This window comes from Cibotium barometz, chromosome 30 (genome assembly GCF_041138505.1).
Source record: "Cibotium barometz isolate CiBa-2024 chromosome 30, ASM4113850v1, whole genome shotgun sequence".
In the NCBI taxonomy this organism is placed as follows: Eukaryota; Viridiplantae; Streptophyta; class Polypodiopsida; order Cyatheales; family Cibotiaceae; genus Cibotium; species Cibotium barometz.
Window position 1 is genome coordinate 47839449 of NC_141075.1, and position 15917 is coordinate 47855365.

Genomic DNA, 15917 nt, shown 5'->3' on the forward strand with positions numbered 1-15917 from the left:
TTGTGCATCATCGAGCCGACCTTGACGTAGGCTTTCTTGCAATGAAGTTTGACACATGGGTATATTTCCTACATCAAAGTTTCGCTTGCAGGAAGATGCACTGGGTAGATTACTTTCTGGTTGCACATTGACGTTGGGAGTACAAGCAGGCAATGTAGCCGGAGTTTGATGATTAGAATAACAGTGTTCTTGCTGCCTTGATACATTAACGGTAGGAGTGTAATGTTTTCTTGAATCCTTCTTTTGAATTTCTTCTCTTATGCGTTTGGCCACTGCAGGTGCAGAGGGGTGGGTACATGACTTTTTCTTCGCTCCACCTAAAAAGTGTTCTCTTAGTCGAGGCGCCCCACCTGATTTTACTGCATGGCATAGCTTACACTCCCAATCTATGAATCGATCACCGACGTTAATTGCATATTGCCACTCTATCCCAGGTGCCTTTTTTTTCCTACTATTTGGAATTTGGACTCTATTGGAGGTATCACTGGATCCAACATTGTCCTTCATCTCAAATAACCTATTCAAGCAAGCATATAACAATGAATACACAAATGAAAAAACAACAAAGTCACTCACGTATTACAAAACATACCTCAGACAAACTACTTTGAAACTATCTTGACAAACACAAAAGATCATCACATAACACAAAACTACTTCGAAACTATCTTGCAAGGTCTAACTACAAAACTACTTCGAAACTATCATACACATTGCACCCCCAATGAAGGATGCCTTTTATACCCAATTAAGGATACTTTACACAATCAAAGATCTATGCTTGCCCAATACTCTAGTATAGGACAATAGACCTTCTCTAACATTCACAAAGAAAATCAAAGATCTATGCTTGTCCAATACTCTAGTATAGGACAATAGACCCTTGTCTACTCTAAACTATATCAAGTATCAAGAACCAATACAAGCCCCTAACCAGGACTCTTGGCTCCATCAAATCATTCATAAAGCAGAATGAGGTAGATTACCTACGTAGCTCAAATGCAAAGTTGAATGACTCCAACTTTGTCCCTAAATCTCCGCAAGTATTAGCTACGAACCACACCCTGCCCCCAATTCAAAGAACTAAGGACGAGTGGCTCAAGAGTCAATAGCCTTAGGAGTGCCTGCAAGGAAAGACGACAGTCCCTAAGATAAGGACGTTCTTTCCAAGAGGACACTTCTAGCAACTCGAGAGCTCTACAAGTACTTTGAGGAGAGATATCACGCCCCCAAAACAAGGACTATCTCCCCAAAAGTTGCATGATGGGTGTCGGGCATTGTTTATAAACATGACAGAACCCCGACGGGGTTACGGGACTAGTAGGTTTTGGCAGGTCATTGCTCAGGTCATGTGAATATACAATGTGATCACAAGTTTTAATATGTTAATAACAGGTTTTGTTAACGTGATCACGAAATTGTGAAGACGTTAATGAAATCCCTGGTCGAGGTTTCTATATGTTCATATTTATGGAAGAGATTAATTGGCTAGCCTTTTTTGGAGAGCCGTAAATTTACAACATCATTATCAATACTCATTATGAGTACTCAATGTTTGACTTCAATGAAAGGTTTGGGCAATGAGATGTATTACGTGCTAGTAGGAGAAGAGTGCCCGTGCATCAAAAACCGACCACTTACTCATTTGGAAGCCATTTTCAAGAGTTCATTGTGTGCATATTGTAGGAAAGTAGCATAGAAAAAGGGTAGCGTAAACAAATGTCACATATAAAGTGTCAATTTCACCTCCTGCAAGTTATTGTAGCAAAGGAGCATGGAAAAGGATAAAGTAAAAACATGGCACATAAGCATGAATTTCACCTCCTTGTACAAGTCATAAAATCTCTCTAGTGTTTTTTTAAAAAAGGCCAAAGGGAAGAGAGAACATGGAAATGAAGGGTACAATAATAAGTACCGTTATTAGTGTACTCCAATACGATTAAAGTAAGTATGTCCCAAGAAGGGAGCTTAAAGTCAAGGTGGTCTCACAACCCAAAATGCGAGCAAGAAAATAAAGGCAAGTGGGAGGGGTAAAAAATATAAGCATAAAAATGTGCTTTACTCAACATAAGCACAAAAATGTGCTTTACTTGAATAAGGCTTCAAGAGAAGTGCTTTCCTTGAGGAAGAAGAGGAGGTTAATAGTAGGTTGTAAAGTGGGCTTGGATTAATTCATACGGGAAGGAATATATATATATATATATATATATATATATATATGTTGCTTCCTTTTACTTCTCCTTTTAAGGGCCAACTTCTCTTGCAGATCACACGCGCTTGTGGTGTTGTGCTAGCCTGGCATTGGTGGAGGTGCTCTTCTCTTCTTGTACTACCTCCCTCCCTCCCACATATCTTCTTCTTCTAATTTACGATATTCATCGCCATAGCCTGAACAACCAATGTCTCAACCACCCCATCAATACACATATCCTAATGCCTCTCGTCCTCATCCCATGCAGGCAACAAACCTGGCACTGATTTTGGTGAATTTGGCCACCTTCTTGCTGGCCATACCTGTGCTAGTGGTGGGCATATGGCTCGCCGCCAGGCACCATGCAGACTGCCTCAGCTTCCTAGACTGGCCACTCATCGTGATTGGCATTCTCATGCTGCTGGTGTCGGCCATAGGCTTCTTGGGCGCTTGGAGAAGGAGCGCCTTCCTACTGTGGATCTACCTTGGCCTACTCACTTTGCTCATACTGCTGCTTCTAGCTTTCACCATTTTTGCCTTTGTGGTGACAAGGGGAAGCAAGGGGCACAAGGTGGCGGGGGCAAAGTTCAGAGAGTATCAATTGAATGATTACTCGCATTGGATGAGGCATCGGGTGAGCAACATGAAGAACTGGGAGAAGATCAAGCGCTGCCTCCGCAAGGACCAAGTGTGCGACCACATGGACGACAAATACCCCACTCAGAACCAGATGTATCAGAGCAAACTGTCTTACGTTGAGGTAATTACGCCTTGCAAACTCGTCCCATTACACGTTAATTATGCTTGCGATTGGAGGATTGTTAATTGTCGTGCCTTAATTAAGGTTAGTAGGCTTGAGCCATGCGTGCAGTCGAGGGGATTAATTAAGGAGGATTAGCGTGCCTTAATGAAGCGTTTTGTGTGTGTGTGTGTGTGTGTGTGGACGCTGAGGTAATAACGCTTTGGAAACTCAACCCATTACACTTTAATTATGCTTGCGATTGGAGGATTGTTAGGCTCGCAGTCGAGGGGACTAATTAAGGAGGATTATCGTGCCTTAATGAAGGGTTGTGTGTTTGTGTGTGCAGTCGGGATGCTGCAAGCCTCCAACCGCATGCTGCTTCGCGTTTGTGAACGCGACCAACTGGGACAACCCAGCCGCACCGGGTGCTGACTGGGATTGCCATCGCTGGAGCAACGACCCCCACCAGCTCTGCTACGACTGCGACTCCTGCCGCGCCGCTGTCATCCGCAACGTCAAGAAGGACTGGCACAAAGCGGGCAAGGTGGCCATCGCAGTCCTCGTCGTCCTCGCTCTCGTCTACCTCCTTGCATGGATCGCCTTCCTCAGAGCACTCGCCAACAAGACCTTATACCCTAGCTCCCACTCCATGACCGGCCGCCTTTATACGTAGACGCCCCCCACCAACGATGATTACTGTGACCACACAGCATTTGCTCTTTACTTGCATGCCCTTCTAGGGCCAGCTCAGCTTGTGTGATTGATTGCTATAAGGCCACATTGTTTTGCTGTATGATTTGATTGCACACGATTGCTTTCCTTGGAACGCTCTTAGGGGACTCTAGATCCTCTATGAACCCTTCCCATTTAGCACATTTTTTTTTAGGGGACTCTAGATCCTCTATGAACCCTCACACCCATTTAGCACATTTTTTTTTATATACAGTGTATAAATTGGTATTCTTTATTTTAACAAATAATTCACTCCTTTTGATTTCTAATAAAGGAGCATTATTTATCTATCTAGTTCTCTTTAGAGTGTGACCTCCTAATCAACGCTCCTCCACAAGATTGGGTGATCCTCCCAATCGCTTGGATTAAAGAGATGAATACAATAAGGCTTCCAGTTTTCTAAATAAAAGATATAAATAAACCAATTGAAGCCAAAGTGTATCAAAACATAAGAAAATTTAGAGACAACAAGCACAAAATAAACACATAGGTAGGGGGTTCAAAGGGAAGTTTATAATTGTAAATTGACATATAAATTGTAAAGAAGCTTTGATTTTCTGTTTACAAGAGTTAAAATATTCATGTTGATTCTAATTTCTTTATTTTAACAAATGATTCACTCCTTTTTGTTTCCAGTAAAAGAGCATTATTTATCTACCTACTAGTGAGTCACACATCATACAATGAAACTAATGTGTATCCTTTTGTTAGTGATTTGATCCAATGACTTTTGTGTGAATATACACTAATAAAGAGACGAATACAATATGACTTCCAGTTTTCTAATAAGTGAAAGATATAAATGAACCAATTGAAGCCAAAGCGTATCAAAACATAAGGAAATTTAGAGACAAAGAGCATGGGGCAAATACATAGATAGTGGAAAGATAAGTTTATGATTGACATATAAATTCTAAAGAAGCTTTGATTTTATGTTTACAAGTGTTGAAGTATTCATGTCGATTCTAATAAACCTTTGAATATAAATGTTCTAGAATGCTTCAGAATTTTCTTTTCCTTTCAAGGACACACATGGGTACCATAAGGTGATACCATTTATGTTATTATTTTATAGCCAAGGTAGTAAGCAAACCACGTGATGAGCCCACAATGACCCTTAATTGAACATCATGTGCGATTGTAATGAGAATCATGTGTATGAGTGGATCGTGATCTTATTATCAAAGTGAATATTCCCACGTTATGATATTTTTCTTGTCACATAAACATCATGAATGAAGGTGGAGACAACTAGCAAATCATTGATAATATCTATGCATAGGTGTACCAACCATCTGCTCATAATGTGCATAATATAATACACTTCAACCTCATCTAGTAAGAATGTATGTGTAACCACACTGGTTAATATTATTTTTAAGCGTGGTTACGCTTCTTGTAACTCATTATTATATAACCACACTAAGCGCTTCATGAAAATATATATGGAATGACCGAGCTTACAACTTGTGTAATGTTGGTCACACAAGAATAAGCCTAGGTGTACATAGAGCTAGGAAATCAGTTTTGGGCCCCCAATTGTTAAATCAGCGATCGGCCATAATTGTAAAATGGGTAGCCAACCATTGTAAAAAGTGAGGTCATGTATATAATTGACTTATGAAATATGAAAAGGGACAATCCCATTATCACAATTGAGTTTTACCTTTTTTCTCTCACTCATTCTCTTGTGGCTATAGTGATAAGCTTGTGTTTGTCGATGCTTGCTTGCTTGATTGTGGTTTTGTGGATGGTTCTTGTCTTGCTTCCTCTTCTCCCTCTCCGTGTCTTCTTCTTGAGATATCTCTTGTGCACACCAAGGCATGGAGTAGAGGTTGAGCTCTCCATAGCTCCCTTCCTCTTTGCTCTATACCTAGCTTGTGGAAGCTCTATTTGAGTGGTGACACAAGTGGAGATGGAGAGAGTCCCTAGCTCCCGGGGAGTTAACCCTCATTAGGGTTGGTTATTTGCTAGTTCCCAAACCAACCCTTGCATGGTCTTCCTTCTCTTCTTCTCTCCCTTTCTTGTGCAAGGTAGCATGGGCATAGAGGTAGCGAGATCACCTCATGGCATTTTGCTATTGCAGAGGTAGTATGACTTGGACATGTTGTCCAAGTATGATATGACAGGCTGTAAGCCTATTTGAGTGCCATTGGAGCAGCAGAACACAAAGCTTTTCGCAAATACAGGTGAGATTTTGGAGGACCCCACTACATACAGGCGCATAGTGGGTAGTTTAATCTACATGACCATTACAAGGCCAGACTTGAGCTATGCTGTTGGACTTGTGAGTTAGTTTATGCACGTCCCTAGGAAGCCACACTTGGATGCAGCTAGATGGATCCTCAGGTACATAAATTTCACAGTTAATTATGGACTTTTCTATGAGGCTGGTACAGAGATACAGTTGCATGGGTACATTGATGCTGATTGGGCTAGTAGTACTGCAGAGACAGGAGATCTACCAGTGGTTTTATGTTCTCATTTGGGAGTGCTACTGTGAGTTGTTGCAAAAGTAAGAAGCAACCAAAAGTTGCCTTGTCCGAGTACAAAGGCAGAGTACAGGGGTGTTGCTATGGCAACTTGTGAGAGGTAGCTTAGCTTCAAAAGCTACTTGGTGACATGGGACAATCCGTGGATCCCTAGGGTAGTTGTCATATATTGTGACAACATGAGCAGCATACAATTGGCCAGTAACCCAGTATATCATGCTAGAACGAAGCACATTGAGGTGCATTATGACTTTGTGAGGGAGAAGGTTCTAGCAGGAGATGTAGATCTGGTATATGTCAGCATAGAGGATCAGGTAGCTGACATCTTCACGAATGCATTGAGCACAAAGAAGCTCCACAGGTTTAGGAGCTTACTTGGAGTGCAGTGTGTGGAGTTGAGCTCGAGGGGGAGTGTTGAGATATCGAGCTCAACTAGTGCTATGGTGGACATTAATGACCCATGGGTATCTCCCTCTCCCCCACATTCTCTTTGCCTCAGTCTACCCAGTGGTACCTAGAATGCTTAACAAAAGCTATTTATCGTAGTCTATTAATTAAGGGATTGAGTTACTTATGCAAGTTTGAACAAATGTCAAAGGAAACAAAAATTCATGAACTTCAAGAGCAAAATTAGGCTTGTGTCTCCTGATTTCGATGAAGACTCCTAAGCTCCTCATGCTCCATTGAACTCCATTGTTGAGGAGGACAAGATCAACAAACAAACAAGCATACCAAAACATGAAACTACCGATGGATTTGCATTTCAAACGAGATATCCAATGACTCTAGTAAGTGATAGAGTGTGGAGGTCCCTAAGCTAAATGCCCATCCCCGGTAGCGGTGCCAAAGATCACCCAAATCATTCATCTCAAACTTCTACTTCAAAATCATCCTGACATCATGTATGCTATCACCAGTCATAAATAACTAATAGCATGATCCCTCTATTTGTATTTTTCACATATAGTGAAAAATCTGCATTGGATATCTGAAATCCAATGGTAACAAGATACTCCTCGATCTTGTAAGATTCCTCCCTCCAGCTTTTGAGGTGTAACGGTGTAAGAACCTCCCCTTTTGTTCTTGTAGTTATTCCCCTCTCTGAAATAGAAGAAAGATCTTTTTTAACCCTGTTTTGGCCTAGAGAGAGAAAAAGTCTAGAGAGAGATAATCCTAAATTAAGATATCTTTGGAGATAAAAATCCTCCTAGTGTCTAAAATGGATTCCCCTAAAACAGAAATTCAAAAAGAACTTTCCAATGTGCATTTCGATTTAATTGAAAATGTGTATAAAGGACCTTAGCTTAAGGGTCTACATTTTCAGAAATTTTTGGATTATGGTCCAATTAAGGTTCCAATGGGCCAACTGGATTAATCCAAGTGTTGGGATGAGATAAATCTAAAGAATAAAAGAAAATACCCAAAAATGAGTAAATGCTCACATAAGATGAAGACTTGACTGAGTACAAGGTTTATTAGTTAAAAACTATGAGATATTACTAAAAAAATGAGATATTTTGGAATAATGATGCATTTTTGACACCTTGGTAAGGAGAGGGGGACTCTTGAGCTAGGCGCCTAACTCACACATGTGGATGACTTTTTAATTCAAAAAAATTATGATATTTTTATCTCTCCTCTCTCTTGGATCAAACCAAATCAAAAAGGGAGTCAAACTGGTCCAAATCTTGTCCAAATTGAGTCAAACTGAACCTGGAAAATTCTAGAATCCAGTTGGACTTGGTTAGTGGCCTCCCTTACCTATAAATAAATCCTTAGTCTTTTGTAAAAAAATTCGTGAACTATACCATGCCAGTATTACATTAAAATAATGATATTTTCTATTATCCCTTAAAAATTCTCTACTTTTGGAGAGATTGGAGCTTCTCTCTCTCTTCAACAATCTTTGGAGCTTTCTTCTCAACATACTAAACCAATTGATTGGTTGGGGGCTTCCTTCTAAGATAAAGAAGCAAGCCAAATCTAGAGGTAAGAAGTAATTTCATGGTTTTCATTAATATTCTCAATGATTTCACTTCTCAACCCCTCTCAAGCTTGAGAAGTTTCAAATTAATTATTTTCAATGCAAATCAAGCTTTCTATAAGAATTCTAATGATTGATCACAAAAAAGTTAATCTTTATGCTTAATTAGAATGCTTTTTATGTATATCTCTCTCTCTCCCAAAAGAATAGTCATTCCTATGACTAATTCTTTAGCAAATGAATGCTTCTCATTGATAAACTCTTAATTCAAAATCAATCTCTAAGCTTGTTAAGCTAGAGGTTAAGAAAATGGCTTTTTATACTTTTATGTTAATAAAATTATGGTAAATTTATGATTTAATTCCATAATTTGGATTTAAGATTAAGGATGGTTCTTATATCTTAATTGCATTAAAAAGTATTAATCTTTTTAGAAAAAATTAAAATTATCAGTAATAGCAGCGAAGCTATGGTAAATTTTTTAGAAAATAATACATATCTTATTTTTATGCATAATGCTAAAAGAGGACTTCCTACCATATTCTAGGATTAGTCATCATATGCTAAAATAATGATTTTTATCACATTCATGGAAAACTAATTTTTAGTGTTTATGCATAAATAATTAATTAAAGAAAAGAGAAATTTTTGGTAATTTTATTTTTATGCAAAAAGAGGAATTCCCATGATAATGGAGATCCATGTAATTAAATGGAAAGAGAGAAATTTTAGTATATTAAAATAATGAATATTTTTATTTAAAGAAAAATTTTAGATAAATTTATTTTATGAGATAAAAGAGGAATTCCCATGACATTTGGAATTCAATCAATTAAATGCAAAAAGAGGAATTCCCATGACATTTGGAATTCAATCAATTAAATGCAAAAAGAGAAATTCCCATGATATTTGAGATCCAAGAAATTAAATGGAAAAGGAGAAATTTTTATCATAATTCAAATTATGAGTATTTTCAAAAGTGGAATTTTGAGCATTATTAATTTTATTGGAAAATATGGGTAGAATTGATTTTTGTAAATCCCATGAATCTTTTACTGTAAAGAAGAATATTGAATATATTTCACTTGAGAAATTTGAGAAAGAATATGAAAATATCCATCGAAAAAAAGTACCTTTAACTAAGCCAAGCAATTGGTAGAAATTTAGAAAAGTCCCATCGATATCGAAAATAAAAAATGTTACAAAAAAATGAATAGATGTGAATGCGATCTGAATGCGATGTGAATGCGATGTGAATTCGATGTGAATAGATGTGAATGCGATCTGAATAAGATGTGAATGCGATCTGAATAAGATGTGAATGCGATGTGAATTCGATGTGATAAGATGTGATAAGATGTGGTGTGATGTAAATGAATGTGGAAAGGATGTGATGTGATGTAAATGGATGTGGATGTGAATGATGAGATGAGAATGAGATGTGAGGATATGTGAAAGGATGTGATGTGATGTAAATGGATGTGGATGCGAATGAAGAGATGAGAATGAGATGTGAGGATATGTTAAAGGATGTGATGTGATGTAAATGGATGTGGATGTGGATGGGATAAGATGTGATGTGATGTAATTGGATATGGATGTGGATGTGGATGAGATGTGATGTGATGTAAAGGGATGTGAATGTGATGAGATGTGGATGAAATGTGATGTGATGTAAATATATGTAGATGTGAATGTGAAGAGATGTGATGATATGTGAATGGGTGTGAGGTGATATAATGTGGATGGAATGAATGAGATGTGATGGATGTGATGAGATGTGAATGGATGTGAATGTGACGTGATGTAAATAGATGTGAATGGATGTGAATGTGACGTGATATAAATAGATGTAAATGGATGAGATGTGATGTGATGTGAATCGAGATAGATGTGAATGGATGAGATGTGATGTGAATGGATGTGATGTGATGTGATGTGAATCGGGATAGATGTGAATGGATGTGATGTGATGTGATGTGAATCGAGATAGATGTGAATGGATGAGATGTGAATGTGAATGGATGTGATGTGATGTGATGTGAATCGAGATAGATGTGAATGGATGAGATGTGATGTGAATGGATGTGACGTGATGTGATGTGGATCGGGATAGATATGAATGGATGAGATGTGATGTGAATGGATGTGATGTGAATGGATGTGATGTGATGTGGATTAGGGTAGATGTGAATGGATGAGATGAGATGTGAATCGATGTGATGTGATGTGATGTTGATATGGGTAGATGAGAATGGATGAGATGTGATGAGGATAGATGTGGATAGATGTGATGAGATGTAATATGATGTGATTGGATGAGAATGGATGAAGGACGATGGGAATACATATGATTGGATGTGGATTAAGCAAAGTGAATTGATTTAGAAGAATGTGGAATAACGAGAAATGAGGTGGAACGATGTGGAACGATGAGAGTTCATTAGAAACTGTATTTATGAAACCTGTTTTTAGAAGAATGTGGAATAACGAGAAATGAGGTGGAACGATGTGGAAAGATGAGAGTTCATTAGAAACTGTATTTATGAAACTTGTTTTTAAATGAATGTTTTATGTCAAGAATGCTGGGAAAGCATTTTGACCATCTTGTGAAGGTCATGGAGACCTAAGTGATAAAGTTGCAATAGCTGACGGAGAGTCAATGGAGGATGTCTCGCGTAGTAAGGTCGGCCGAGGTCTTAACCAGCCTCGGTTCGATTTAAATGGTGAGCTTCCAGTACGGTGGATGAGGGACCAAGGAAGCGGCCTATGAGTGAAGCGCTAGGTGACCTGCGAAGGATCCTAGAGGGTGCTGACCATACAGTGCTTGGGCTCTGGGTCGCCAAAGATACCCACGCGTGCGTCGGCGAGGAAGAAAATGGAACAAGGTGTTAGAGTTGTTTTCTGAACTCGGGCATGGATCTGGTTGATTGACCTTGCTGGTCCTCAACGGATGAGTCCATGGCTCTTTTATATGGATCTGTTGGTTGATCTTGTTGATCTTCAAAACGGAGAGTCCATCTGGATTTTTATAAGTGAATATATTTTCGGGTACTATGAGCTAGGAACTATTGAAAAGGCCCCTGAGTGAACAGGTGCTAAGCGTTCTGGTTGCCAATGATGCCATAGGTACACTGATGAAGAAATGATTGGAAATTAGAATTCAATCGGATATTTTGGAGGATTATGATCAGTGATACTATGGTTTCATTAAAAGATTGTTTTAAAGATAGCTGAATCTGTGAAACAGGAAATTTCATATTGTGGTGTGACTTTCTCCAAGTTTGCTTGAAGCGCCGGCTAGGGGACCTAGGAACTCTTTTCCCTGGTACCCGGGACAAAACATAACCAAGTTCCTAAATGGATCCTATCACTACAGTGGTGGGCGGTTGGCTAACCCATGGGATTGATGGATCCCTAAAATGAGACTCAATTTTGTTATGGTATGATACATGAAGTAAATCCCAGATAGTCTTTGTTCTATGGAAAAGAATCAATGGCTGTGCCTCTCGTCGACGATGAGGAAAAAAGCGTTGGTCTCTATGATCCAAGTGCAAGTCTTTTCCTTGATCTGATCATGTGACTTATGTGTTCGGTCGGATCAGTTTGGTTAGTTAAGGCTCTTGACTATGTTAGAATAAAAATATCCTGAAGGAATCGCCTGTGCGCTTTCTGGGCGAGGGAAGTTTTTTCGGGTTCGATTTTGGAAGAACCGAGGGATTAGTCTCTTGACCAGATATTCATGGGCGAGGTCCCAAGTGAGAGGCTCTGCCCTGCGCAAGAAGTGCTACTTCCGCTGCTAGCACCGCCGATTTCGTTGCGCGGAGAGGGCAGGGATCTTTCAAATCTTGCATTAGGATATTTTGGAGGTCCTTCGTAGGGCCTTGTAAGAAAATGGTCGATTCTTATTTTCTCTCTCTAGAAAAAATCTTGAAATATTAAAATAAAGAGAATGTAAAAGTCATAAAAGTGTAGTCTCTGAGCTAGAGAGGTAAATTTTCTCCCAGACGGCCGTCTTAAAGTTCGTTGGAACCTTCTTTTTGAAATGATACATTCGAAACTGCAAGAATAAGGTTAGTTCTGGAGGATATTATTGCACAAAAGACAGTTTTTAGAGGGAATTAGAACCTTTATATCCAATTTCAAAAGACAAATACAAGCCTTCTCTCACCATAACCAGTCCTATTCTTTCACTCTACATCATATAGTATACTTACTCATTCCTAGAACACTCTAATGGCTCGGGGGGGTCACTCACAAAAAAATGTGAATATCACGTGCGTTCAACAGAAGCATAATTTTAATTTATGAAACTTACAGAAATATATTTACATAAGGGTATGATTTAAAATTTTTTCAAAAAAATTTACAGATTCATAAAGAAAAGGGGATATTATATAGATTAAAAACCTCACAAATAAGGGATTTAAAATATAGGCCTTGAACGCACGCGATAGGGATATTTTACATATAGTGAGCCCCCCGAGTCTAATGGAGAACAACCATGTACACACTCATTCTATTGAAGAGTCCAATCATGAAAGCATTAAGAGAAAGTACCAGGGGTGTAACTCCCACAATTTGTTTCATTAAGTCCGTGCCATATCGTCGAAAGTAAGAGCGGCATAGCCAACAAATGTGTGAAGCTTCTCCTAATACGAGTCGTGTACACTCTTGACAATGTGGAAATGGGTGATGCTGTTGATAGAATAAAGTGACAAAGTGATGTCCACAGAAATTTTCACCTAAGGGAGCATAAAAGTACCTAGAATGAGTTTGAAAAGGAGGAGCACTATAAGCCCCACGATGTTCAGGTTGAGTACTATTAGGATCAATGCATGGTGGACATGTATCTCGCCAAGTATCCATCAGGAGGTATCTGGGCGTAGAACAATGAAATTTAGAAACTTCAAACTTTATACACTCATATCCATCATTACAATCCCTATCAAAAACATTGTAGATAAGATCATCTCAAAAAGAACACAATCCTCTAAAGGCATAAGGAACCACATTAGTAAATATGAGACTATTCAAACATTGATCTACCAAAGAGCTTCAATTGTAGTGTTAATGTCTTACCTTTGGTTTTGGGTATGTCCTTCTTAAGAGGTGGGAAGGTTAGCAATTGTCGAGGGATTTGAGCAAGATAAGAGGATTTAGGCATTGAAGTGCTAGAATCTATGCTCAAAGGAGACTCATGTGAAGTTGGACTTGTCTTAGGTACACAAGTTGATGGTGGAATTGTGTAACAAGGAGAAATTGGGACCACTGGTGTTTCAATACTTGTTTTGGGAAGGTCAACACAAGGAGATTTGTAGGTCCTATCACAACCACCTATCCTATCTTGAAGAGGCTGTGTTGATTTCCGTTGCACCCACTCATATGGAAAACCAAGGGTGGCTTTTGGAATCTTACTGATACACCCTTTTACCTCTAGCAAACCATGGCATTTGGGAAGCCAAAGTGCTGTTGCACCCTCATAATAGCCTTGTGCTTTAAGAACATGCTTTGGGACCCAACGAGTAACAATCTGAGGTTTCGGCTTGGAAAAGATGTGCTTTTTAGGAGGCTTAGCAACTAGGCTAGATGGTACAAGTTTGTATACATCTTTGGGTAGCCAAATTGATAATTTCTTCTTGCCAAAACTCAAGTCTAAAACCAATTCAAAAGAGAATGTCGGAAGTGCAAAGATAACGGTTGAACAAAAAAATCTGATGCAAGATTGCAGAGGAGAGCTCAAAACCGCATGGTCTTCAATGAGTGACGACTCAAGTGGACAAGAACAAGGTCTCAATGTTCCCCCTAACTTCACACAGTACACTCTTCAAGATCGGAAGATTGTTCTTCAACAGCCCATGCGACAAAAGCCAAGCATGCCAGGGGTTTCATATGATGGTCCAAAAGATGCAAAAAAATTTTGATATCGCTAAGCCAGGAGAAGAGCCTCGCTATGTGTGGATTGCCACAGACTTGTCCTTAGATGAGGAGAAGTTATTAATTCAAACAATAAAGGAGTATCGCGATGTTTTTGCTTGGAGTTATAAAGACCTCAAAGGAGTTGATCCAAGCATATGTCAGTATACAATTCCATTGCGAGAGGATGCAAAGCCTTCCAAGCAACGTCCTTATACCTACAATGAGAATTTTGCACGAAAGATAAAAGAAGAAATAGACAAGCTCTTAGAGACAGAATTTATCTATGAGATTGAACACACTGAATGGGTCTCCCCTATTGTAGTGGTGCCCAAGAAAAATGGAAAACTTCGAGTATGTGTAAACCTCAAGAAGGTAAATGCAGCTACTGTACGTGATCATTACCCACTTCCAATCACGGATCATGTTTTGGAACGAGTTGCAGGGAAAAAGGCATATAGTTTCTTGGATGGATTCTCCGATTACAATCAAGTGTCAATTGATCCAAAGGATCAACACAAGACAGCCTTTGCTACTGAAGATGGCATCTTTGCCTATCGTGTTATGCCATTTGGTCTAACAAATGCACCAGCAACCTTTCAGCGGCGGTTAATGAGTCATGTATTCAAGGAGTACCTTAGGCAATTTCTTGAGATCTTCATGGATGATTTATGTGTTCACTCACAAGAGTGTGATGATCATATAGAACACCTCAGACTTGTGTTTCAAAAGTGTCAAGTTTATCGTATATGCTTGAATCCTGACAAGTGCAAATTCATGGTAAGACAAGGGAAAATTTTGGGCCATATTGTTTCTCGCAATGGGATTTCAACAGATATGGATAAAATTGATGTCATTGTCTCATTACCTCGGCCTATCAATCCTAAAGGGGTACAAATATTCATGGGACATTGTGGCTATTATCGTCGATTCATCTACATGTACGCTGTCCTAGCCAGACCATTATATGCTCTTCTTGTAAAGTTTAATTGGACTGATGAGTGTGAGGAATCCTTTGAAAAGTTGAAGCAAGCATTAGTGATTGCACCCATCTTACGGGCACCAGATTGGAACCAAATCTTTCATGTCCATATTGATGCTTCAAACTTTGCAATTGGATGTATTTTGGCTCAATCGGGAGAACATAATAAGGATTTCCCAATCTCATATGCTAGTCGACAGTTGAACAATGCTGAGAAGAATTATACCACAACAGAAAGAGAAGGTTTGTCCATGATATATGTAGTGAAAAAGTTTTGCCATTATGGCAAAAAAAAATCATATTTTTTGTGGACCATCAAGTATTGCTATATTTGGTGAATAAGCCGTGTGCAACTGGAAGGATTGTGAGGTGGTTTGTCATCCTTCTTGAGTTTGATTTTGAAGTGGCAGTCCGAAAAGGAACAACTCATCTTAGGGCAAATCATTTGTCTCGAATCACCTCTAGCGAAGCTCCTGTGGGTGTGGATGATGATATGTTAGATTCAACACTTTTCCTTGTAGAGACAGCTCCTAAATGGTCTGAATCCATCTTAGAAATTTTGACAAGTGGGCAGATACAACTAGCGGGTCCTAATGTGGACCTATGGCAACCATTCAAGTTAATCTCAGGGAGATTATATCATTAGGGTAATGATGGAGTGTTGCGGCTTATACCTAACCCTGACCAATATGAGGAGATCTTGGAATGGGCACATGTGGGTATCGGTGGAATCCATGCATCAGCAGCTACTTGTGTGCGACGTATATCTCAGGATGGGCAATGGTGGCCTACCATGCATGCGGATGCTGAAAAATTTGTTCGTAACTGTGCTTCATGTCAAATTCAACAGCCAATTCATAATGTCACATTATTCCAAA

The 15917-nt window shown here is 39.1% G+C and overlaps 1 protein-coding gene across 1 annotated transcript; it reads left to right on the forward strand.

Moving 5' to 3' along the window:
* Positions 1–2262: 2262 nt before the first annotated feature.
* On the forward strand, positions 2263–3867 carry LOC147621569 (tetraspanin-2-like). Its single transcript, XM_086824587.1, has 2 exons — positions 2263–2951; positions 3280–3867. The coding sequence occupies exons 1-2, from the start codon at positions 2400–2402 to the stop codon at positions 3604–3606; spliced, it is 879 nt and encodes a 292-aa protein (XP_086680713.1). The 5' UTR covers positions 2263–2399; the 3' UTR covers positions 3607–3867.
* The last annotated feature ends 12050 nt before the right edge of the window (positions 3868–15917 follow it).

Coding starts and splice junctions, on each gene's coding strand:
- LOC147621569 (XM_086824587.1), top strand. CDS start 2,400: ATGTCTCAACCACCCCATCAATACACATATCCTAATGCCTCTCGTCCT. Junction 2,952..3,279: donor GCAAACTGTCTTACGTTGAG/GTAATTACGCCT, acceptor TTGTGTGTGCAG/TCGGGATGCTGCAAGCCTCC.